Source organism: Protobothrops mucrosquamatus, unplaced genomic scaffold (genome assembly GCF_001527695.2).
Source record: "Protobothrops mucrosquamatus isolate PMUCROS unplaced genomic scaffold, P.Mucros_1.0 scaffold677, whole genome shotgun sequence".
Classification (NCBI taxonomy): domain Eukaryota; kingdom Metazoa; phylum Chordata; class Lepidosauria; order Squamata; family Viperidae; genus Protobothrops; species Protobothrops mucrosquamatus.
Genome location: NW_015386964.1, coordinates 405,832 through 429,564, shown reverse-complemented (window position 1 = coordinate 429,564; position 23,733 = coordinate 405,832). Strand labels below are relative to the sequence as shown.

General features: G+C 40.0%; 1 protein-coding gene across 1 annotated transcript in view; it reads right to left on the bottom strand.

The window, feature by feature from the left end:
• The window catches only part of ATP1A1 (ATPase Na+/K+ transporting subunit alpha 1), a 28,245-nt gene that overhangs the window by 1,589 nt on the left and 2,923 nt on the right, over nt 1-23,733 (bottom strand). Inside the window, exons 2-19 of the mRNA XM_015818080.2 lie at nt 13,475-13,582; nt 13,038-13,097; nt 11,944-12,147; nt 10,943-11,056; nt 10,683-10,817; nt 10,441-10,558; nt 9,638-9,906; nt 9,331-9,529; nt 6,892-7,001; nt 5,809-5,943; nt 5,365-5,557; nt 4,658-4,833; nt 4,224-4,360; nt 3,080-3,230; nt 2,187-2,355; nt 1,693-1,847; nt 1,370-1,493; nt 25-170 (exon numbers count right to left, since the gene is read on the bottom strand). Of these exons, the coding sequence (XP_015673566.1) occupies nt 25-170; nt 1,370-1,493; nt 1,693-1,847; nt 2,187-2,355; nt 3,080-3,230; nt 4,224-4,360; nt 4,658-4,833; nt 5,365-5,557; nt 5,809-5,943; nt 6,892-7,001; nt 9,331-9,529; nt 9,638-9,906; nt 10,441-10,558; nt 10,683-10,817; nt 10,943-11,056; nt 11,944-12,147; nt 13,038-13,097; nt 13,475-13,582 (2,703 nt within the window). The remainder of the gene's footprint in view (nt 1-24; nt 171-1,369; nt 1,494-1,692; nt 1,848-2,186; nt 2,356-3,079; nt 3,231-4,223; nt 4,361-4,657; nt 4,834-5,364; nt 5,558-5,808; nt 5,944-6,891; nt 7,002-9,330; nt 9,530-9,637; nt 9,907-10,440; nt 10,559-10,682; nt 10,818-10,942; nt 11,057-11,943; nt 12,148-13,037; nt 13,098-13,474; nt 13,583-23,733) is intronic.

Below are 23,733 nucleotides of genomic sequence, written 5' to 3'. Positions count from 1 at the left end.
CCATTAAGCTAAAGAGAAACTCACCCACTGCTGTCCATAGCTGTCCTCCACATCATTTACCCATCGGTCATCCCACATCACTCTAATCCCCAGTAAGGAGGATGGCAAGAAGCCATTTTCTGCGAGGATTACAAAGTATGTGAAGAAGCCACCCAAGGCCTGGATCATCCCTAAACAAATAGACAGAGGTCAGCAAATGTTAGCAGTACTTTCGGAACTCACATTCCAAAAAACATGGGTGTCTCTTTTGTGTATTATTTTAAACCATCTCATGAAACTGAAAATATCTCACCATCTTCCAATTAACATAAGCGGGAATCATTTTTGTAGTACACATTTATTCAAATGATCTATTTGCACAAAAACTTATTAGGGATGAAATATTGGCTACTGCTGTACTGATCTTTGTGAAAAAATATACAAGACCTACTGTCAGACTGCAACTTTCCAAATTCCTGCAAAGTCTATCTTCATTATGTCAAAGGACTACAGTTTTGGTAAGGTCTTTTGTACAATGTAACTGTACAGAGGGCTATGCAAGATGGCCATTAGAGGAAGCGCTACCCTCTTAAAAGTACCTCCCACCCAGCTGTTAACCCCTGGTCCAACATCCAGTTGCTTCTCATTTATCCCCCTAGGTCTTTGATTATACTCACCTTTTCCACTGAAGAATTCACCTGCCCTTTCCCTAGTTGTGCAATACAATGCACCTTCTTTTGCAGTTTCCCTTAATAATGTTAGCTCTTAATATTATTAGCACACTAAATTTCTACAGTATGCAGGTCATGATTAATAAGCCTCCTTATCAGCCACAATTCTGCAATTAGATAACTAGGCTGCTATTAGCAATTGTAGTTTTTCATGTGAGAAGTCCAAGAATGCACACCTTCCTAGCATGTGAGGAAATACAGAGAGTTGCATGCCTTATCAGTAGAAACTGATCTCTGAAAACTACTCCAGACATACTTCCACAGCTGTGGCATCAAATTTCAAGGTGATGTAAGCCACATTCTATATGTGAGGTCAGAAAATTTGTCACAGTGGATAATGGGGGGTCACTGTTTCTCAGCCTTCCTTAGTTAAATTCTGACATGCAAAATATAACTTGGGGGAGGGGAAGAGAAAAACGTACGTAAGAGAAATGCAGAATAGTACGAATGGCATGTCCTGAATCTATTTTAGATTTTATGTTAATTCTTCCAACTTTCCTGCTTACCTTCCATTAAAAGAATGCAATACTTTTAAAAGTCTGTCAACTTTTTCCCATGTAAAGCATTTTGCTAGACCTCTGAGCATTTGTCTTTCCATAAAAAAAACTGCCATCTCTATTCACCCCCAAAGAGGTAAAGGTGGGTACATCTCCACTTACCAATCTGACCATAAGCCATGCTAATCAGCCTTTCGTTTACCAGTTTGTCTGTCTTGGGGTTTCTGGGCTGTCTCTTCATAATGTCACTTTCTGCTTGCTCATATGCCAGAGATATTGCAGGAACCTTTGGAGCAGGAAAGAGAAGTTGCAGAATTAAATTAAGCTTCATAGACTGTAAGCTGATTCATATATGAATCAGTACCATCCATACTGAAAAAGCATTTGGCCTCACTGCGAACATTGTGCAACAGAAATATACTGTATGTCTCATTCTGTGGGGTTGGGGGGGTTAGTTGCAATATTAATCAATAAATTTTACTAACCATATCGGTGCCTAAGTCAATGCATAAGATGGTGACTGTCCCCAGCGGTAGGGGGATGTTGGCAATTATGAAGATAAGGAAAGGCGTAATCTCAGGAATGTTACTGGTCAAAGTATAGGCAATGGATTTCTTCAGATTATCAAAAATCAGGCGACCTAAAAATAAAGAGCACTTTAAAACAAAAGATTGTCACATACTTGAGGCCAACCTTCCTTCCTACACAAACTCCTTAGAATACAAAATTTAATTCACTTTAATGAAAAAAGATGAGGAAAAATCCTCTGTATCAGAGCATACATTAACAAAAGGCAGATGGAAATTTAGCCAACTGACAAGTGGAGAACGTGTCTACTTTTCCAAGTACCAAACAACGAGTTTTACATTCTTGTATAAACAGTCACAGTTCCACATAGAATTTGGAGACTTGGAATGTAACATGGAAGAAGAGGAAGGAGACAAGTTCTTTAATTTAAAAAACTGAGCTAAGTATTTACCTTCTTCAACTCCAGTAACAATGGAAGCAAAGTTGTCATCTAGTAAAATCATGTCAGCTGCCTGTTTGGAGACATCTGACCCAGCAATGCCCATAGCAACACCAATGTCTGCCTTTTTCAAAGCAGGGGAATCGTTCACACCATCTCCAGTGACAGCTACAATAGCACCCTGAAAGATTAAACAAACTCTTTTTTCCAGACACTTTATTTCAAGGACAGCCTATTTTCCCCCCCTTTATAAGTTTGGGAAGGGCACATAGTTTCAGTATTAAAGCACATGACTGACACTGAGAGACCAGACTGAATATTTCAGATATTCTCATCTGAAGAAACCTACTGCCAGACAGTAATGGACCACTGGATATACAAATATAAAGCAGTGAGGCATCAGGATGTTATACAGAGCAGATCAATGAAGGGGAAAACCCTGCAGATCTGCAGTGGATGGAAATGCAAGAGAGAGATATTTTGGCTATATATTAAGGCAAGCTTATTAATTAACAATATAATAGAGTCATTACTGAAAAAACAGTATACTGGACACCAACTGTCAGGGTTTCATATTACACTGACAATCAGAAGCTGGAGGGGGTAGATCACTTTCAGTCTTTACCATTCAGATGTCTATGGAGATTCTCAGTGATCCAGGTCATGGTTGTCCCAAGGGTGCTTTTTCAAGAGGCAAATGGACTTTCTTGTTTTTCTTTGAAGATGTTTCGTTTTTCATCCGAGAAGCTGGGCCAGAGTTGAAGAAGTTTCTTGGATGAGAAGTGAAACATCTTCAGAGAAAAACAAGAAAGTCCAGTTGCCTCTTGAAAAAGTACCTTTGAGTTTACCACTCAGATTTTATATAGAATGGACTGACCAACTTTGCAGGGATCCCCTCTGCTTACCTGCCGTTGGCAGCCTTCTACAATAATAAGCTTCTGTTGTGGAGACGTTCTAGCAAAGACTATTTCAGTATGATGTTGCAGAATATCATCTAGTTGTTCACTGCTCATATCTTTCAAGTCAGACCCATGAATCACACAGGCTTTGGCATCTCTGTAATTTAAAAGATGGTATATTGAAAAGTTGCAGATTATTTCTTCAAACTTTGCTTTCTAATGAAAATGAAGATATCCTTGAAGTTAACTCAGGTCCCAGTGACTGTACCCGTGCACTTTACTTGGCAATACACTGATAGTGCTTTGCTAGTTGCCCTCTTCCAGTAGTTCAATTTCCTAATCTAGCCAATAATCTTGAAATTATCAGTAAGTATTTGCCAGGGTCCAACAACATTGCTTAGCTTCAGAGATTGGCCCCACATTGCTTTGCACTGCCATCTAATGAAGCACTGCTCTCCCACATGCAGCACTGAGCTTGCTTTGCTTTAGGGCTCTGAAAATCAGTTTTTGCACGCAGAGCCTATGCCCAAATCCGTTTCACATTTTTTTGTCATGGAAGGAATCGGAGGCTGTTTTTATAGGTAGAACTTGTTTAGTGGCCAGCAGTTGCTAAATACCTGGGAAGCTAAAGGGCAGATTAAAGGCAGGTGGGCCAATGGGACATTCTGCACTGAGGTAACAGTGGTGATGGCATCTGAGAGGGGGATTGGGGCCAGTGGAAGTTCCTGAGGGAAGGTGTACAGAGGAAGAGTCTTGCCCTAGTTGCTCATCCACATTTTACTTCATCTGAAACCTAGGTCAAAGCGGTCCAGGTTTGGGCTCTGCCAAACAGGCTGAACTGAAGAAGGTAGCAGAATCACCATAAAGATTTCTTTGTTCTGGGTTTGAAGCAAACATTTTCACTTTGCATGTACAAACCCTACATTGCTTCCAAACCTTCAGAAGGACTCAGCTGCCTAAAACAAATACTGTAAACATCTCTTAATCTGAAAAAAATAAAATATTGAAACCATTTTACTGCTTTACCACTTCTTTTCTTCATATCCTACCAACAGATATTGTTAAATGCCAGAAAAAAGAAATTAATTAGCAGGATTGCTCCAATCCCTCCCAAAAATGCTCCACATTTTCACTCTAACTGGTCCAATACCTGGGGTTGACCTGGCTGATAGGGATGTTGAGGCGAAGAGCAATATCTTCCACAGTCTCATTTCCCTCAGAGATGATGCCTACACCCTTGGCAATAGCTTTCGCCGTGATGGGATGGTCTCCTGTCACCATAATGACCTACAAGATGAAACAAATCAACCTCACCAAGTGCAACGAAGACAAGGCCTAGAAGTCTTTTCAAAGGCCACTTGCCTGACCTGAGCAGTAACAAAGAAGCTGATGCTGATATGGTCATTCAAGAGAAACAGAATAATCAGCAATGACCCTAACCTTTTGAGATGGAAAGGGAGGCTACCAATAGGCATAGTTTATCTCTCCCTCTCCACCAGCTATCAAACATAGCCCCTTTTCAGTTATTTGGTGCTGTATGTAGCCTTAAATATTTGAGGGGATAGCTTAGTGATGCACTTTTACCTTTATTCCGGCACTTCTGCATTTGCCAACAGCATCAGGCACAGCAGCACGAGGAGGATCAATCATAGAAATTAGACCAACAAAACACAGTTTCTCTATAGGGAAGTTCACATCATCTGTATCAAATTGGAAGCCTTCAGGAAACTGCTCATCAGGCAGAGCCAGGTGACAGAAGCCTGGAAGAAATCCCATTTCTGTTATTTGTAGACAAACAGACTAGGGCAGACATTCAGCAGGGATTATTGATGGTTACGGTAAGTTACCCAGTTCTGTTTGGGAAGACTTTTGTGTATTTGACGTGGGCACTTAGGAGGAAAATATTCAGCTAGGCACCCTCTTTGCCACAATATTGCAATGAGTGCTTGACCATGACATCAAAGCCATACCATCATCTTAAGTGATACTTCTCGCCCATTGGCTAAGTATCTTCATCATAGATACTTAAACCCATTTCATGCAATCTGTTGGCTATAAGGTAAGCCAGCTGGCAATGGAGTCCATAGGGATGGCGGGGAGGAAGGCTGTCAAAAGAGGTAAGATGGCAGGCAGAGCAATGTAATTAACACACACCCCCGTCAAGGGTGGAGCTTTAACTGCACTGCCACAACTACCACCTTACCTTTTGAGGACCCTATAGAGATTATGGTTGACTGACAGATTATTCTGAGAGAAGAGGGGGCAAACAAGAATTCAGTCAGGCATCTTACCCAGAACTCTCTCCCCCAAGCCTCCCAATTCAAGATAGGCATTTTGAAATGCATCTTTGGCCTCCTCATCCAAGGGAACTTCTTTTCCATGCATCAGGATGGAACTGCAACGGTCAAGAATTCTCTCCGGTGCACCTTTCATCACCAACAGATATCGTGATTCTGATGTGTTTGGATTCTTGTGAATTGACAGCTGCATATTTTTAATAACAATGTTAGTTAACTGCCTTTTGGACGATATTTCATACACTGGTTTGGAATATGCCTCGCAGATGACAAACACAGAGAACAAAAGAACAGAACCCTCCCAGCCAGAGCTATAATCTGAGTGATACATAATTTAGCCTAATTTGAGTTTGAGGAAAATAACAACACAGCCCAACATAAAAGATATTGAATTTGTTCCCAGGGAATGCCTCTGTGCAAAAAGCAGGGATTTCTTACTTGATACTTATTGGTAGAGTTGAATGGGATCTCCACCACTTTGGGGTTCTTCTCCCTCACTTCCTTGACAGATCCACAGCAAAGTTCAATGCATTTTAGGAGTGCTGATTCAGAAGCATCTCCTGCCACTGCTCTCTATCAAATGACACAGCAGTTCACAATAAGAATCTGAAGTCTTTTGAAGGCAAGTTCCCCCCTTTCCAAATAAGCTTAACTTTATCAACAAGACATACTTCAGCATTCTGTGAAAGAAAACCAGTTAGGTTTCTTATTTTAAAAAAGAGGCTAGTGTTAAGCAGAAACCAACAAAAGTAAATATTTTTGCAGCAATACTGTAAAGAGCAGATAGGCAGGCTTGATAATAATTATAGAGTGGAACAGAATGTGCTCAGCACTAAGAGAAGGCATAAGCCATCTGTAAATAACTTTTAAACACATGATATCTCAAGTCTCTTTAAGTTATTTTTACAAGTACTTTCAAATAGTTAAAATGTAAGTTCTCTTACTGCTGCTTGCCTACAAGTAGTTTGTTTTGCTGATGATACACCAGACCTGTATCATCTGCATTTCATTGAAATTTAAGGCAATCCAGAAGCCATAGATGAAGCATTATAGGATTGATAAACTTCATGTGTTTGTTACAAGCCAAGATCAGGCAGTTTGTCCAGCACTTTGCAAATCACAAAACCTATCCAATGTGGATTTTTCTCAGTTTACGGGGCATAAAGTGTACTGCCCTTCTTATATCAACAGTAAAAACAACAACAAAACTATTGCTGGAAGAAACTTTCTTCTGTCACTGATATAATTTCCAGTAGATTCTTATTCTATGCACAAGTCTGTGAATTAAATTTCCATTCAAGTCTTAATCCTAACCCTAATCAACAACATTGCATGCCATAAAAACTTATAAATGAGGAAATAATACTAACATTAAAGATGTTGCAATGTTGCCTTCCTACTAGCAGAAACATTCTATTTTCCAAGATGCCTTTTCTTTATGCTGCTTCACATTAACTGTAAGGCCGCAGAGGGTAGACAAGTGTGTGCAGCTATGGCAACTGAACTAAGGAATTTACTCACCTTCAAAATGGGAACATTTTCTTGGTTAGCCTGAAATACAGCCCGGTTACATAGTCCTGCAATCTTGGCTAAAGCAGTCCATGTTGGAGATGTTTTGTCGAAAGAAGCACCTAAAGGGAAGGAACCCATATGTTCTACACAATTCCATGCTCAAATAAGTACACAATTCATTTCATCTGCCACACTTTCCCCTTGTTTGATTTAAAGCTATCATGCTAGGCACAGTGGAGCAAAGTCCCTCCTATAACGTCTTGATTACAAGCTTAGATGCAGAAGAAAGATCCCTTCCTGGCCAGCACAACTCTTAACAATAGCTGTAGGACTTCAGTCTTGATTAACTACCATCTTCTACATTTACTGATAAACTATGACCATTACCTCTGTATTTAGAAGGAATAATTTAAGGTCCATTTTACTAGACATAAACAATTAGGTGACTTGTGAAGAACTCCCTGGGTAATCATGATTATATTTGTTTACACCATACATACTTTACTTATCTTTTCTTTTTAACAAATGTCTATGAATTTATTTATTTAGTGTATGGTATGGCAATCCATGTTGCAATTTTGGTTGGTTACAGTAAAAGCAAATGCTAGGCTGCTTATATGAAAATACTTAGAAAGAAAATATTTATATAGCTTTTCCTAAAGATGCTTTTCCATGAGATAACTGGACTTGTTTTTCCTTTGAAGACATTTTGCTTCTCAAAAAAGATCCCGCAGGAGCTCCTCCATAACAGACGAAGAAGAAAACATTAAACGAAGCAATGTATTCATTTCATATGTTGCAGAAATATCAGAAAAGCTCAGGAGAATCTTCAGCCAACACAACATACGTTCACACTTCAAACCCAAGAATACACTAAGGCAGAGACTTGCCCACACCAAGAATAAAACACCCAGACACAAACTGAGCAACGTGGTATATGCAGTACAATGCAGTGAGCCATGTGCAGATCTGTACATTGGGGAAACAAAATAACCACTTCATAAACGCATGGCACAACAGAGGAGAACAAACCCATCAGGACAAATGCAGTCCATCTGCATTTAAAAGACAAAGGCCACTCTTTCAAAGACAGCAGTTCACATTTTGGACAGGAGGATCGCTGGTTTGAAAGAGGGGTCAAAAAGACCATCTCTGTCAAAACTGAACAGCACTCTCTAATCAAATGGGGATATGACATTATCTTTCTCCAGTCTACAACACAGTCCCCTTTCAGCAGTTCCAAGAAGGCTCCACATCCATTTGCACCACTCAGGTGACCTTGATGACACAGTTAAGCCTCCAGATGGCCTCAACAATTCTCTAAAAGAAGGCAAATGACCAGCTGTTTGCAAGGACTATAAATCCTTCCATTCCCCACCATCCAGTCAGAGCTGAAGAAGCTTCTTGGATGAGAAGCAAAATGTTTTCAAAGGAAAAACAAGAAAGTCCAGTTGTCTCATGGAAAAGCATCTTTGGGACAACTATGACCTGGATGACTGAGAATCTCTATAGTCATTTATATAGCTTCAAAAAATATGGAAAAACACACTGAATAAATCTATTTTACCTCCGTTTTTCCTTTTCAATTAAAAATGTTGGCCAAGCAAAGGATAAATATTTAGTGTTATCTCTTCCATAGTGGTTTATTAAGAGTGAAGGATAAATTCATAACTTGATTGTTGTTTTTCATTAATTTTATGGGAAAGGCAGGGGGAATCTACAAAATGTCTCTTCTGCTCCACTGGGAAACAATACACTACTCTATATAAGAATGAGGATGATTGGGAAAAACCTCGATATTATAAGCCTTCAGAAAACAGGATGAAAAGTATTGCAAATTTGGTGGAGGCTTATATATCCAGCTATTTATCCTTTCATTATAGTGACTTGGTCCTCTCCTTTGTCCATAAAAGTAGAGAGAAATATGGCTCTTCAAATGACAAGATTTCAGAATTAATGGAATTTAGAATTTATTTTTTTCTCTGCAATTAAACAATCAACAAAATAATACTTTTCAAACAATGATCAACTTTTTTTCAAATATATTTTATGCTTAATATTGTGCTTTAACATGGGGTTTTCTGTTCTAAAAAAAACCCCTATTCTTAAATGGTTTCAGATGAGTCTGGATCACTGTTCCTCAACCTTGGCAACTTTAACATGGGCTTCAACTCCCAGAATTATCTAGCCAGCATGGCTGGGCTGGCTGGGTAATTCTGGGAGTTGATGTCCACCCATTTTAAAGTTGCCAAGATTGAGAAACACTGATCAAGATTGACTTAAAACATTATGTGAAGCACTGCAAATGTATTCTTTTTGGCTATTGTGGAGACAAAGCAAAGTTTTTACATATGGCTAGAAAGCTAGGCTGCAGATCTGAACAAGTATTATCTTGACTATTAGCAGAAAGGAATGCCAAATTATCTTACAGAGATCAGGTAGGCTTACCACTCTGGTTTTCTGTTGTGTCAGCTTCATGGATCTGGTTATCGAACCACATGTGGGCAACAGTCATGCGGTTCTGGGTCAGGGTGCCTGTTTTGTCAGAACAGATTGTAGAAGTGGAGCCTAGAGTCTCCACAGCTTCTAAGTTCTTCACAAGACAATTCTTACGAGCCATGCGCTTGGCTGTGAGTGTCAGACATACCTACAAAGTGAGGAAACGGGAGATGAAGGCTGCCTTCCATCACAATCTATATTTCCTTAGATCTTTTATTAAAAAGAGAGTGCTAACCTCCTCTTTATGGCAACTTACTGTCACTGTAGCAAGCAGACCCTCAGGGACATTGGCAACAATGATGCCGATAAGAAATATTACAGCTTCTAGCCAAGTGTATCCGAGGATCAATGACAGGATAAAAAAGGAAACACCCAGGAACACGGCCACACCAGTAATGATGTGGATAAAATGCTCAATCTCCGCAGCAATGGGAGTCTGTCCCACTTCCAACCCAGAAGCCAATGTAGCAATGCGGCCCATCACAGTTCGGTCACCAGTGTTGATGACTACACCACGGGCAGTACCTGAAAATCACAAGAAAGACTGTAATTAAACTCTTCCTTCTCTCTTTTTGTGTGCAATGCAGGCATAATACACAATGTTGGCTTTCAGCGCAAACAAGGACATTTCTTCAGTCATCATCTGTTTCCCAATCAAGCAGTTCAGAAGATATTGCAAATGGTGGTACACATTTTCATCCCCCACATATTAAGAGCATTTTATAATCTTTGATTTATTCTTGTTCTTTGTCCTTCTTGCAAAACTTGTCCCCTAATCCATATAGGAATGACAGAAGATTCTTTGACAAAGCTTTCAAGTATAGCTATAGAAATGATGTCCTAGCAATAATACATCTTGCTTTAGTTCAAAAAGACTTATAAAAAAACAACGGCAACGCCCTTTACAAATTAACATTCATCAGTTCTAATATGTGCTAATAGAAGACATGCTTCACCAAGATGTTTCCTAATTTCTCCTTGAACAATCTATCATTTCTAGATCTGAGAACTGCTGTATCCTACCAGCCTTGTTAGTCAAATATTGGAAATTATATTTACCTTCAACACAATTAGTGGAGAAAAATGCAATATTTCTGGTCTCTAATGGGTTATCATTTGTACAATCTGGAGATCTTGTCTGAGGCTCTGATTCACCTGTGAGAGATGAATTGTCCACCTGCAGGAGAAAAAGAAAAAGTGCCCATGTGGTTTTATGGAGGCACTGGGTGATGCCATGCCTAGATCCTCTGCAAGTTGTCCAGTACAGTCTCTTCATTTTTACCCCTTGAAGATATACATACCTTACATCCATTAGCTGAAATTATTCTCAAATCAGCTGGGATTCTATCTCCTCCCTTCACCTCCACTAGGTCTCCAACAACTACACCTTCAGCATTGATGCTCAGTTTCTCTCCATTTCGGATTACCAAAGCTTGCTGCAAGAAGAAGCAATGTTCATTAACTATATAGGACAGCTTCACTACCAATGTGTGATCAAAGATACATAAAAATGTGTAACTTATGTATTTAAAAAAGACCTGAAACCTTAGCACTTTCATACCTGAGGCACCATGTTTTTGAAGGACTCCATGATCTTTGAACTCTTTGCTTCTTGGTAGTAAGAGAAGCAGCCAGTTATGATGACAACAGCAGCCAGCACAACACCTAGATATAACTACAAGTAGATACAAGTATATGTGAGTCAGTCTTTTAAGTGATATTACTTACTCACACAAACCTCAGTAAACTCTGCTCTGAGTTTGCAACATTAATTGTAGGCAATTATTTTGACAACAATGCTCCCAATGATTATATGTTGCTGATGAAAATATGTGAAGAGAAGAATTTCAAGAAGAAGAAAAAACACGGGACAACAAACTATTTTCTGGTCAGAGGGAGAAGGGACCATAACTTAATCCAATTCGTAAATTAAACAATATGAGAAAAACCTGTTGTGAAACTTTAAGATTCTGATGTTGAAGTAGGCCCACCCCAAACTTAACTGGCAAGTGCACTAGAAATACACAAACTAAGCTTTAGGCAGGCAGATCAGAAATGTGTCATGCAGAAACCTGAGTTCAAAGGGCAAAATGTAATTTGAGCATGTGTAGTGGACATGTAGCACTTGCAGGGGCCATCTTAAAGTAACTGGCCTTGGATTGCTGAATTCTGTAGTTGTTATATAATCTTGGGAAACCGTAACCCTATGGGTGAGACACGCACATTCTAAATCACATTTTCAACTCCCATCTGGATTGCTGCATAGCCTTAGATCATAGCCACCATGTTTATACTTAGTCCAAGTAGAAACGAAAGCCCTAGCCAATAAGGACAAATCAAAACATCAGTATTTTATGTTTTCACGAGAATATATCCTCCCCTCAATTCTGGGCAACTGTGAGTAGCTTTGAAGTAAAATCTTCCAGCAGCCTCTTCTGACAAGACATATAACCTTGAAGCCCACAGCCAATGTGTTGACATATTGGGGCATCACAATATCCCATGATATCTAAACTGGGCTACTCAGTCATGCCTCCCATTTCCCCTCCCCTCCCCACGTACATTGTCATTATTAGGCTCTTCTCCTGTTGCAGCTTGAATGCCAAACGCCAGAAAACAAAGAAGGGCTCCAATCCAAAGCAGAAGGGAAAAGCCCCCAAAGAGCTGCCGGCAGAATTTAACCCATTCTGGGGTCGTGGGAGGGGGAGTGAGAGCATTAGGGCCATCTCGAGCCAGGATTTCTGCAGCCCGCGCAGCAGTCAGTCCCTAAGATGCAGAAAGGGAATGAGGAATTCAGTTACAGAAATGCAACATGGAGGTTACTTAAGAGTGCTATAGCTGTCAAATTGTAACCTAGCAGAGTTTCTTTCTTAAGTGACATGTCAATTTTTCACTCATTCTTATTTTCAAAAGAACTTTTTCCAAGTAAGCTCAGCATTTATCTACTACAATTATTTGAATGTTGCCTGCTTCAGCTGCCTCAGCTTGTAATAGTGGATTAAAATGCATGAAATCCAAAACATTAAAAACATTAAATCTAAAAAAACCTGTTGTCTTCACTGATAAACTTTCACTGATAAAAGACCGCAATCCTTAATATTATAATTACCATAATGCTACCCTTCAAGTATGTGACAGTCATAACATATGAATGATAGTAATAACAGATTAACAGAATTGGATGGAACCTTGGAGGTCTTCTAATCCAGCCCCCTGCTCAAGCAGGAGAATCTCTATGCCATTTCAGACAAGTGACTGTCCAATCTCTTCTTAAAAACCTCCAGTGATGGAGCACCCATAACCTCTGGAGGCAAGCCATTCACTGATTAACTGTTCTCACTGACAGAAAATTTCTCCTTAGTTCTAGGTTGGATCTCTCCTTGATATATTTCCATCCCTTACTTCTTGTAAGGGATGGAAACTTATAAAAATGAATGATAAGCTAGAAGATTATCATACAATGATCCTCTAGTATCATTCACAATGATTCTATGGCAGCAGCATTTTACAAAGATGCTCAAGCCAAGCTGGGGAAGAGAATATAACTTCTGAATTATAACAAGAACATGAATTGACATTGTGTTCTTCCCAGAACTTGCTGCCACGCATTTTGTACTTTCAAAGTGGAAAACTCCCTCCAAAATTGCCCAACTTACCCGGCTGAGATCAGTTCCATATTTGCGATGAAGTTCATCAAGGCTGAGCTTGTGATCATCCTGCAAAGTCAAAAAGACTAGTGAAGCCACATTTGGGTATCCAAGGATATTGTCAAAATATTGATCGAGTTTAACCATAGCAGTTACTGGAAAGAATTCCAAGTTGATAAACAAATTAAGTTTACTTGAGGTTTAAGCATGGGTGTGTCAAGGGGAAAGAAAGAACTACATGGTGTCAATTAACAAATTACCATTTTACTACCTTACATCCAGACTTTTGATGATGGTGAAATGGTAAATTATCTAAGCCAATTTGGAAAACTTTTAATGGTCCAATCCAAGGTAGTCAACTTAAAAGTTAGAAAATTGACAATTCATGCCAACCCAAGCATTATGTTAATTTCTTTGCCCCTAATGTGGATAAAAATTGGTCTTACCAGTGAAACTTCCTTTTTTAGTTCATCCATATCCTTTTCTTTTTTTCCTTTTTTCTTCTTTGCTCCATTCTCCGATGTAGCTGCAGGTTCATACTTGTCACATCCAGTCTAGATGAAAATCGGAGACACAATCAAAGAACTGCCTTACACTGAACCAGGTAATTATTTTTATTTTATTTTAGTTACTTATTTGAATTTATTTACCACCCAATTCCAACTGACTAACCCATGCAGTTCTGTATTTTCAACTTCTGATCAGCTTTTCCAGGGCTCTAATGCTACATCTCCCCATGAGAGATCTTTGCTCTTTTATGTAAAAATCCTAAAAACAATCATTATAGGCTACTCAGTCCTTCTCAGATTTCACAGCATATTAAAGACAGTGCTCTATTAATGTGCGCAGAAGCCTACTGCACATGTCACAAAACACAATCACAAGACTTCATTTGTAAAGCTGGTTTTCATCACTCTTAGGGCATAATACTAAGATGTTTGGAGCCTGAGTATAGTTCAGGATGATTAGCTATGCTTTGAAATAGTGTCTGTATTGATACGGCATTATTTCTGACCAGTTAGCAGAATAAAAACACAGAGATAGCTGCTTTTTAAGTGCTTAATCTACTGGCTTGTTTCATACACTACACTACCAATAATATAGTCTGCCTGATTACAGTATAGCCTGCCCAGCTAATCATAGTTAAAACAAATAACATCATACAATTTACAGTCACGGTATTAGGCTACTCACTTCTGGATAAGGAAGTAATTTAATAAAAAAATTAATACAGCATTCAAGAAATCTTAGAAAACCTGGTTTGCTATACATTTGAGGTTAGGGCAGGGGTCCCCAACCTGTGGGCTGCGGCCCGGTAGTGGGCTATGGCCTCCTGGCCACTGGGCCACGGGACAGGCTGGCCAGTGTGCGCATGTGTGCACGCATACACCCTCACTTGAGCTAGTGCCATGGCTGCGGTTGTGAAAACGGGCTGCCGCCGTGCCTCAGCTGGGAAAACAGGATGCCGCCGCCGCACCTCATCCACAAAAACGGGACGACAATGTGCCTCGAGGGGCAAATGGGACACAGCCGTGGCACCTGAGGGCACAAAAACGGTGCCACTGCGCCGCAAAAACAGACCGCCACCATGCTGCAAGATGCAAAAACGGCCGCCGCTGCACCACAGGGTACAGAAACAAGGCGCTGCACCACGCAAGAACGGGGCAGAGCTAGTGACTATCACGTGGGCACTAGCCCCGACCCATTTGTGGCACACGCTTGTTTGTGGCCTCATGCGTGTGCGCGCACGCATGTAAAATGCTTCCCCCTCCCTTTTCCTCCAGTCCGCCAACCGACAAAGGTCGGGGACCCCTGGTTAGGGAGATGGTTCTTTAATCTTACTGTGCCATTTGGAATGTTGCAGGACCGAATCTGGGTCACTCACCTGGGACCAGGGGTTTTTGTCTTCCGAGCTTTCGGACTCCTGCCGGAGCCCCCATCCTCAGGGACCTTCTCAGCAAGATGGGCTCCGGCACGAGTCCGAAACCTCAGAAGATAAACCCCTGGTCCCGGGTGAGTGACCCATATTCGGTCCTGCAACATTATTCTGGGACACATATATTCACCTTCATTCATTTGGAATGTATTTCATGTAATGGGTAAATGTAATGTACTGTTACACATAAATACTTCAGCCCTAAAAAAATTCCCCTTTCCAGAAACATCCTATTTTGAAAGGCAGCATGTACATTTTTAAGTTAAACAGAATGCAAATATTAATTAAAAAAATAATTAGTTCTGCATCTTATTATTTGAACTGCAATTGCCTTACATATAATGTCTTTCTTTCAGGGAGATCAAGTTGTTTTTAATCCATTTTCCCCCTAAGAATTGTAGTTTCTAAGATCAGTATGTGCTAATATTTACAAATCCTATAATGAAGGAACAAACTTTAAACTGAACAATTGTGTTCAGACAAGACATTCAAATCAGTATTTTTACTATATCAAATAGACCATGAGGAAGAAAAAAAAGATCTCAGGTCATTTTGAACTTAGCCACTGTTTTTACTCATATTCTGCTCCAAGGACCTTCCCCACCCCCCAACAGCTATTATTTGAAGAGTATGTGAAAACTCTTACATACAGTACTGACTGCATTCCAGGGGCTAGGACTGCATAGATCAGGGTGGCCTCTTTCCCATTCCTCTCTAGGCATTCATCTTTCCTCTAACTGCTGCTTGCAGCGTCCTGCCGGAATCCTGATGATAAAAACCCTTCCTAGTCTTCACCATTTGTGACTCCTAAGAGTCACAAATGCTCTATTTCACATATACTCTATTTCACAAATAGAGTGAATGGTTCAATTAATGTTTTAAAATTTTATTTCTTAAGCATATTCCTGAAAGGGGAAGCCTTAAGAATAGAAGTGCTGAGATTTAACATAGTGGAAAGTTCCCTGCTCCGCCTGTTGCCTAAGAAGGTAAACAGAGCCGCTCATACTTTTTAAATAAGTTGTGGAAAATCTGGGTCTGGTTGCCAATGGTATCCTTCAAAAAGCTTTGCAGAGGTTAGGGCAGGGGTAGGCAACCTTGGCTCTTTTATGATTCGTGGATTTCAACTCCCAGAATTCCTGAGTCAGCTATGCTGGCTCAGGAATTCTGGGAGTTGAGGTCCACGAGTCATAAAAGAGCCAAGGTTGTCTACCCCTGGGTTAGGGTATTATCAAGAAAAAACCAGCCCAGCTACTTGGATAAAGCATTAGAGGACATTCAAGGAATAGTACTTTGTTCATGTTTTTCACATGCTCAGGGCTATAGAACATTTGGGAAGAGCACTGCGAGCTGGAATGGAGCTTTTGTTCTCTGCCTCTTATCTGTTAGAAGGTAAAGCAGAGCTGAACATTCCTGACATTCCCGTCACTGTATTGTTTCCCTTCTATAAAGAGGGGAAAGGGAAAACATTTCATAAAAAAGAAAACGTCTACATTCTTTGGATGAATGGCATTTCTGCTATCCCAACTGCTTATTTTAAATACAAGCAAAAAGTTTTTAGATTATTTTAGATTATCGTCAGGTAAGGGCACAGGAAACTGTTTCAGTCAGAATCACTTTATTCCCCACCCCACATACATATTTCAATTTAAAAGGGAGCACAATCCATAATTGTTATTTTAATGCCCCCAATTCTCTTCCTTCTCCTCACCTCTAGAACACAAATTGCCCTGAACTACAAGAACTAATATCATGTGTAATATCATGGCTGAACAATTGCTTCCAATAGCCTCTCTAGCAAGGAGGCTTCAGATCTATACAAAATTTTCTGTTTCAGTATATGCTGATATTTAATTTAGATGCAGCATTGGAGTAGCACTTACCTACTTCCTTACTATGCAACTCAATCTGCAACAGGGCAGTGTACTGGACACAATTAATCAGGAGGATAAGGTCTTATTTAATCCACTAGTTTCTGGTAAATATGCAAATAATTCCTCCAATTAAGATCAAGCCTGGGCAGAACAGGGATTAGGATGCCTGCAGCCAGGATTTTGTACTCAAACAAACATTAGTCCATGATTGTGTATGAGGAAGGAAAATTGATCCCAAGTATTCAATAAAATCCAGCAAACAAGTTGCTTAATTACCAGACCCACAGTACATTTGCTAATTAAGATCTTCAATATTAAAGGTTGTGCTTAGTCATGTGGATATATTCATCCAAATGGCAAAGTCTGCCCATACATGTAATTTTAGAAGTACAGTCAAAACATTTACTTATGCAAACATGATGGTAGTGCTGTAACTCAGCTATGCAAACAATATTACACACCCAGCCAAGCTGTATTTCAATAAGATAGATATTACGAAAGTTTTAAAGATGTCAGAATTCTTCCACATTTTATGATTTGCAAAATTAACAATGTTCCCAAACCAAAACCTGAGGGGGGAGTTATAGGAGGGCTACTCTTTCAACCTGAAGAAAATAAGAGTAGAGAGGACAACAGAACAAAGTCCCTGGGAATTTATTCTGTTATTATAATGACATCACAAAAACAGCATCTCAAGGAGAGTTAGAAACGTTACTGTTCTCTAGCCTCAGCAACACTTGCAGAACAATTACTTTCATGTGGTAATTCATGGACAATGAAATTTTCCCCTAAAGACTGGAAGAAGAAAAAGCTTTTTTTGGGGGGGGGAAGTAGTGATGTATGCAGGGCAGAGGAGGGATGTGCAGCATTCCAAACCCAGAGCAGAGAAGGTATTTCGGAGGGGGATGGCTATGTTGGCAGTGCCTCCTTACTTAAGCATGCATTCTCTAAGGTCAAATGACAACTAAAAAAGGTGGTGCCAGCCTCCCCTGCAAATCACCTTTACTTTTTCGTATTCCAAGTATGGCATGTCCCTAGAGCAGGGGTAGGCAACCTTGGCTCTTTTATGACCCGTGGACTTCAACTCCCAGAATTCCTGAGTCAGCCATGCTGAGGGGAAAGGGAGAGGTTTCCAAGCTGAGCCATGCTGGCTCAGGAATTCTGGGAGTTGAAGTCCACGAGTCATAAAAGAGCCAAGATTGCCTACCCCTGCCCTAGAGCAGTGGTTCTCAACCTGTGGGTCGGGACCCCATTTGGGGTCGATCGACCATTTCACGGGGGTTGCCAAGCAAGGCTGTCCGCCATTTTTTTTGTCCGCCATTTTTTTTGTCCGCCATTTTTCCCCCTTTTCTGGCGGGTGCCTTACCTCCCTTGGGCTGGGCCAGCTGGTGGTCGGCCTGCTCCGTCTCTGCCGCTTGCCAGCTACGCCTCGGCCGGCGCAGGGGGCAGAACCACGCATGCGCGGCACTCCCGGGCAGGGAAAGTCCTCGACTTACGACTGGTTTAGTCCTCGACTTATGACCAGTTGGGGTCGCGGCATTAAAAAGGTTGAGAACCACTGCCCTAGAGGATGCTGCTGCTTGAGAAGCCAAGACCAAAGGTTAACATTCAGTCAGAAGGCTAGTGTACAATGATAAAACAACTGGATATTGCAAACCTGAGAACAAAAAGAGATCTTTTATCCAATCTGAGCCAATATTAATCTCTTTTAATTGGATCTTTTAGGCATACCATGATTTACTTCAGAGACAGGTAACTTTCTTTCACTCTGGGGGCTGAACTTTTTTTTCCTGCAAAAAGCCCCATTTTTTGGCTTACAAAGACCACAAAAATGACTTCACAGGAAAATGAGCTAGCATTTTCTTCCATTCTAGTATGTTGACAAATATTTGTTATAAGCCTTAGAATGTTGGCAACCAAGTCTTTGGGACTGCAAAACAGGCTGCATACCTCTACTATCCCTCAGCAAAGTTACACTGCATCTCTTGGCTGCCTGGCTTGAAAGTAGCCATGTCTTTTTCCATGATTGTACAACAGTTGCATAGGCAACCAGGAGAACCCAGGAAAAAAGATTCTTCTTTAAAGAGTTGCAGATAGGAGCTCTAAGCTTCAAAGCCTCTTTTTATGCTTGCATCCAAACTATCACAGAGCCCTGGTTTGGACTAGAGACCAGAGAATCAATCCAAAGGCTGTAAGATAGAGTAGGAAGTTAAAAAAACATCCTGGAAGAAGACAGGCAAATCACCTTCCTATCGCAGCTCTGAAAAATACGTTAAGGTGTCTATGAAGTCACCAGGCGTCAAGCTTGATGTGAATAGAAAACTTCCTTTTTCTACCCCTATTACTCCTGACATGAGGTTGAAAGCCACTTACAGGTACAGACTGGAAAGTAGGGATGTGCAAAATTCTGCCTGAAACAACTTGTTTGAGGGGGGTGTACCTGAACCAAAACATGCATATCTGAGGTACTTTGGTTCATGTGTAGAACAAGAGAAGAGCTGTTTTGCTCCAGGCATGGTCTGAAATGCAATTGTTCTGGAAAGAACTGGTTTGAGAAGGAAGAGCACAACCCATTGGTGATAGCAGCTGAGGGGAGGGAAAGAAGTGCTGAGAAGATGAGGACGTGGGTTCAATAGAATGTGCCCACTGGGACACTGCAGATGGTGGCAGTGGCAACAACCAAGAGGAGGGAAAGGAAGGAGCTGGGAAGGGCAGAGAGCAGTGCAGGTGGGCCAGTCGAATATGCCACTCTGGCAGTTGCTGAAGGAAGCAGGGGGTGATACATGCCAGTCTAATCCACTTGCACCATCCAGATATTGCTTCTCCCGAACCTCTGTACAGCCGAAACATTCTGAGTTTTGATTCTGCCAAACCATGGCTCATCTAAAATGATTTGGCAGAATTTCTGGGGCACAATGGTTGGCTCCAATTCAAAAGAAGATTTAATTTTCCATTATACGCATACCCTAACAGGCTCCACTGCACCTGCTACAATCTTCAGTTTCAAGCACAATTGAAAACACCAGGTTTTATATTACAAAGTCCTTTACAACCTGAGAAGGCATTATTCTGAGCAGTTCAGCAACCACCTCACAAATGGTGTCTTTATATAGTATTTACAATTTTCTACTTCAGGACGTTCTAATATAATATAATGATACTGTAATTTCACCCAAAAAGAAGCATTTGTATTTATTGTATCTTCTGCTTCTACCTATTTTTTAGAATGAGTATTAGCAGCCACTGCCCACATGCAGCTTTTTTAAAGCTCTTGGAGTTCCCAAGACCAGTATGGGAGAAACTGAAGTAAAATTGTATTAAACCTCTGACACATTTCACAGAATTGTAATGCCAGAAAATTAATCCCTTTAAGCAGCAAAAAAAAACCACTCCAATGTGGCTTTGTGCAATTGCATCACCCCACAGCAGTCCAATGTTCATTCCTCCTTCCCAGAGTACGCCAAGTTCTTTTTGAAGATGGACAAACTTCTGTTCAAAGCTCATACCACTTCTCTTTCCTGTGTTGCCTGAAGTGGCATTTTTCAGGTATAAATTATATTCTCAGCAAAGGATCAGTAGCTACAATGAAAGGCCACTCCTGTGCTCCAGTGAACCACACCTAGATTGGCTAGGGTGGAACTAGTACTTATGTGACAAATTTTCTCTTCTATGAGGGCTTCAGGTAAAGTGTGTCTTCCTTCATTTGCTTCTTTCCCTTCATTCCTTCGGGCCACAGCTCCCCTTCTCATGCTACTGCTATAACAGTAGCTCGCCATTTGCAACACAATACATACCGAAAGCACAAAAGGTATCTGGGGGTTCTTCCACAGCAGCTAGTCGTTTGATTTGACTAGTACACCAACACTGCCAGAGAACAGCTTAAGTGAACAAGGTCAACAATTTCTACTTGATAATTTCTTGCAGGGGAGCAGGCCAAGGGACACAATAGGAGCTCCCCTGCCCCGCATCAAATAAATTTTTCCTGTTTCATATGTTCATTTTCCATTTGGAGGGTTTATGAACAAAAATAGGGGTTTAAGGCAGCCATTTTTCACTTATATGCTTATAAAACATGTACACACTTTTTATTGTGTGCAATCCAGGTTTTTATACATTGTGCACTGTGCTTTAACAAATGTGGCTTATATGAGACAATAGCTACAGTCAATGTAAAGAGAACACAGCTGTGGAAGTCTATTCCCCTGGCAAAAATGATCCCTTGGTACAAGGCATTATCTTTAAACTTCTATGGAGAGTGAAATGTAGGAACAATTTATAGCACAAACACCTTGACTACGGTCTTGTTATGTCATGCCCAAATGCAGCAATTAAACGTTCACTGAATCCTGCAAAAAATGAATCCTGCAAAAAACAAAGACTAATATGAACCAAGGACTATCTCAAGATATGGACTGGAAGCACTCCTGAAATCAGGTGTTGCAAAAAGTGCATTTTAATTGGAAAAACTAGAAGGGCAAAGATGATTCTGTACATTTATCCTATGCCTCTCCTACCTATTTTGGTTCATATAACAGCACTTGTATAGATTAGTGTAATCCATCTCAGGCTGCAAGATGTTTTGGATACATCTCTCGCCCCAACCATGCTTGGCTGGGCCTGATCAGACTTGTAAAAATTAAACCCCTTTTAACTAGGAATATGCAAAATTTGTTCAAGGCAGAATGGTATGGAAAAAAACTCTTTCCTTCTGAATTAAATTCTGTGTCCTAGAAGTGCTTGATAGTATTCTGGGCACAATGTTTTCTGGATTCCATTTCCAGGTCAATCGTTTTTTGATTCTGTGTAAAAGCTTCCAAGATCATTCTGATTTTTTAGATGGAAATGAACAACTCTGATGATGTTTTTTAGATGGAAATGAACAACTCTGCATACTTCAGTATGTTACAGGATCATCATGGGTATGAAATATTTCTCTCGGTACTTGTGGGAGAGAGAAGTTGTTGGAAATCCTAAAAAGGGCACTATGTCTAGATGCTAGAAAATTCTTTACCATTTTTTTTAACTACAAAGATATACATTTGAATGAATTCCTAAAATATGTTTGATTTTACAACCACCTCTTCTTTGATTTTTATGTTCCATTAAACACAACTGTTTTGTTTTCTCCCCAATCCTATAAGATACTTTGCTACAAAGAGATTTTAGTTACAAAAGGGGAGGGCAGTTCATGCATATGTCAAGCAAAGGACACATAAGAGTTATCCTCTAACATAGCTCAACTACATATAGTTAAAACCGAAAATAGCGCACTCAAGAAGGAAAAAAAGTTACTGGCTAACATCCATAACCCCAATTAGATGGGAAGGTTCCCATTTACATTTACGGTAATCATCTGTGCAGGAAAGTTATGCCTTGCAATTATACTTGAATTGCTGCTTACGTAAGAGCCAAACCCAAGGATCTAACCCGCTCAAAGAGCAACAAGATAGGTTCAAGTACTTTTCCATTTCTTTAGTGTTGAAACACATTCATCTGAGTCTTTAGTATAGCATGGTTGCTACCCTTTATTTGAAATCCAAATCTGATTCATCTGAATCAAAGATCCCTCTGCGATTTGCTTAACGAAGTCAGTGCTAACAAGAATTCCCAAACTACAGACTCTCTCTCGGCTCTGTATTTTACCAGGGAAGCAACAGAGCATTCAAAAGAAGCTCTTACATTTCTTCCAATAAAGATACAACTTCATAGGTGCGCATTGCAATGAACCAAGAAATCTAGATGTTGGAGAAGCGAAGCCAATTCAAAACCTATGTTTCCAAAGCCTTAACTATTAACTAATTCCACCACCACCCCTTACCCCTCGGAAAGCTACCAATTGCTAATGTAGTGTTAGAATCATACAGCTAGAAATATTTTATAAATATTTTAAGAATTTTACAGGCAAACATCTCTACCGAAATCTTTCCACCTTTGCCATTCAGCACTGTGGTACAAAAATATTGGTGGCAGAATTTTAATCAATCCAGCAAATGGCTGGATTTAATCAATCCTTGGCCATTACCATTGTTTCCTCAACACAGCATAACTGCATAAAACTATCTATAATCCTCAACATTATTTTGAGGCAGTAAATCTTACAGAATTTGGTACATCTTCAGAACTATACTGAAAATGGACTTTTGGTTCTGCTGAGAGCGGAGCTACCATCCGTGGTGGAATGAAGAACCACCAACTCTTTAGAATTCTTCTCATGACAAGGAGCAGACTTGAGATCATCCACAACTTACTCCTCATGATGTGACTGGAAGACAGTAGTCTCTGTTGGGTGACTGCGAAATGATGGGATGCCCTAACCATCGTTGGTGGCTTTATGGACATTGGGTTTACATACTTCTTTTTCTAATCACTTTTGGAAATTGCTTATTAACTGGTCTTCAGTTATTTGGAACCTTTGGAATGACATGTTTTGTACCTCTCAGTGAATCTCCATCAAACTTTCATGAAAGAAATTTTAAATGCAGGTTTAAGGTTTAAATTTTTTTGGGGGGGGGAGAGGGATAAACAGTGAAAGGGTAATTAGAACATTGATTCTAGAAAGTTACAAACAGATTAATCATCCCAATAGATTTGAAATAAGATTTTGAAATTAATTAGTTACAAGAATCCTTTTTAAAAATTGATAGGATGGGACTTTGAAGGTTAGATAGAATGAACTAAAGAATACTTAAATTTCACTTATTAATACAGAATGAAGCAAAATACTTTAACACTGCATGTATTGAAGGATATTGGTGAATAATGAATCCAGAAGTTAATTTTAAGAATGTCTGCCACTATAAACAGTATTTAAAAGATGCTGTGAAAGTGAACAAGTTTTACCAGACAAGGCGGAGACTGATATGAAACGTGGATTTAAAAATGATAGGCTAAAAAATAA